The sequence below is a fragment of the Atta colombica genome, unplaced genomic scaffold (genome assembly GCF_001594045.1).
Source record: "Atta colombica isolate Treedump-2 unplaced genomic scaffold, Acol1.0 scaffold228, whole genome shotgun sequence".
Taxonomy (NCBI): Eukaryota; Metazoa; Arthropoda; class Insecta; order Hymenoptera; family Formicidae; genus Atta; species Atta colombica.
The window spans coordinates 1,372,890-1,374,897 of record NW_017259325.1 but is presented as its reverse complement, the minus strand read 5'-3'; the positions used below and the strand labels follow the sequence as shown (position 1 = coordinate 1,374,897).

Below are 2,008 nucleotides of genomic sequence, written 5' to 3'. Positions count from 1 at the left end.
ATATTTATAAATAAATTTATTATATTTATAAACAAATGACAAAATATTAAAAAATGATAAAAGTTAAAGATTTTTTAAAAGCTTAATTCAATTACTTTTGTAATTTTTTTTTTAATTTTGATTAAAAAATTTTTTAATTTTACTATATAATTTTATTCTTTTAACCTTAATCTACACAACAATTTTTTATAATAATTCATAATTGTAAGAATAAAAAAATTATTTAATAACGAATGTGAAAATAGATATACAGTGCTTACAATGCTTGTTCTACTAAAGTGAAACAGTATCTACAATATAATAATATAATATTTACATTAAATAGCGAAATAACATTATGATAAATAGGCAAATGCTACTATTTATATAAATTGTATTATTTATTTAATAAATGTTATTAAGATACTTATTTCCCTTACATTTGTATGATACAAATATTTTTGAATTATTTAATTATTTATCTAACTGCGAAGACTTTGCAATCGGGTTTTCATCTCTTCAAGTTCTTTGTCATCATCTTCTGTTTCTTCTTCTGCAGAAGTAGAAGCAATTCCAGGATTTTCTGTGACAACTGCAGGAGCTGTACCAAGCTGACCAGCTGTGACTTCCCATAAAATCTAAAAAAGAATATAAAAGAGTTACATTTTAATATAGCTTTTATATTTATATAAAATGTGATTATATATATATATTAATTTTAATAAAAAATTCTAAAAATGATTAATTACAAATTTGTCAAGTAGCTCTAATTCATAAAATATGCAATAAAATGAAAATCATTTCATTTTATTCTATTACTATGTTACTAATCAATGATTTACCTTATCAACTTCTTCATCAGCTTCATCTTCCATATCTTCAGAATCTTCAATAGAATCCATTGTCTCATCTAACATTTCTTCAATAATACCTGCCTTCATCATCTCTTTTGACATTTCTCTCATAGTTGCAGCTACTTCTGGTACTCTTATTAAAGATTGCATTGCTTGCATCACTTCTGTGGATTTAGAGACCGAACCAGCAACTCTGATTGTTGCTAACTGATTTTTCATTTGTAATGATACAGAATTTAAGTGTGCCTTAGAAGTATAAATCTTATTGCAAGCTTTGCGAGCCCTTATAATCTCTTTTGCAAGGATTTTACATACATCTTTATCTCCTTTTTTTGCTGCTTCTTTTAAGGAACGTTTAACTTTTTCTTCTTCTCTCTGAATCGCTATACAAAAAAGATTGATTATATTAATAATATCAGAATGAGTATTTTTTTGTTAATGTAAAATGAAAAAATATGTAAAAGGAAAGATTAGATTAATTTAAAAAATTCTAAACATTTTATGAAAATACTAAAAATTTTTCTAAAATTATATTTTTCCTAGATTTTATTGAGAATAAAGATTTTAACATTTTCCTATCTTACGTATAATCTAATGGTAATGTTTGTTCAATTTTGGTTTCCGATATAAAGATTAAGGTTGTTACTGATTAATTGTGATAATATTTTTAAATACTTTTTGAAAAAATTCTTTACATATCTTACCTCTAACCTGTCTATCAAGTTGATAACCTTCTTTTCTCAATTTGTGAGTCCATTCTTGAACCTATATAATATGATCAATAAATACCAATTAATATATGAGAACAAAAAGAAATATTTTAAAAAAGCTCACCATTTCCTTAGGATTTTTTTCCTGTGATTTTCCAAATAAACCCATGATTCAATCGTGTTTATCAAAACGTCAAAGCATTCAACGACATAATCTTCACTCTACTTTACTCACTGCAGAATTTTCAAGGTTAGGTTGTCAGAACGTAGCGCCTTTATATGCAAAGAACGTGCACATTGAACTACGTAACCACAGACGATATTTCCGATGGATAACACATCTAGTTTCTTTAATTTTTGCAATTTGTTATAAATTTGATATTATCAGGGTTGGGTAATAACTAGTTAAAACGTTAAAAGTTAAAAAAAAAATTAGAAAGTTAATAACTTTTAACTTAACTTAGT

General features: G+C 24.9%; 1 protein-coding gene across 1 annotated transcript; it reads right to left on the bottom strand.

Annotated features, from left to right (window-relative positions):
* Positions 1 to 418: 418 nt before the first annotated feature.
* On the bottom strand, positions 419 to 1,786 carry LOC108688284 (charged multivesicular body protein 3). Its single transcript, XM_018194473.1, has 4 exons — positions 1,668 to 1,786; positions 1,538 to 1,598; positions 822 to 1,216; positions 419 to 617 (listed from the first exon to the last, which is right to left on the bottom strand). Exons 1-4 carry the CDS (start codon positions 1,710 to 1,712, stop codon positions 462 to 464), a joined length of 657 nt encoding a protein of 218 aa, XP_018049962.1. The 5' UTR covers positions 1,713 to 1,786; the 3' UTR covers positions 419 to 461.
* Between the last annotated feature and the right edge of the window lie 222 nt (positions 1,787 to 2,008).

What these genes read in the sequence shown, in the direction of transcription:
- LOC108688284 (XM_018194473.1), bottom strand. Translation starts at nt 1,712, where the DNA reads ATGGGTTTATTTGGAAAATCACAGGAAAAAAATCCTAAGGAAATG. An exon ending in AAAAAAATCCTAAGGAAATG is followed by an intron (nt 1,599 to 1,667) that starts GTGAGCTTTTTT and finishes CATATTATATAG; the next exon opens with GTTCAAGAATGGACTCACAA. An exon ending in ACTTGATAGACAGGTTAGAG is followed by an intron (nt 1,217 to 1,537) that starts GTAAGATATGTA and finishes TTTTTTGTATAG; the next exon opens with CGATTCAGAGAGAAGAAGAA.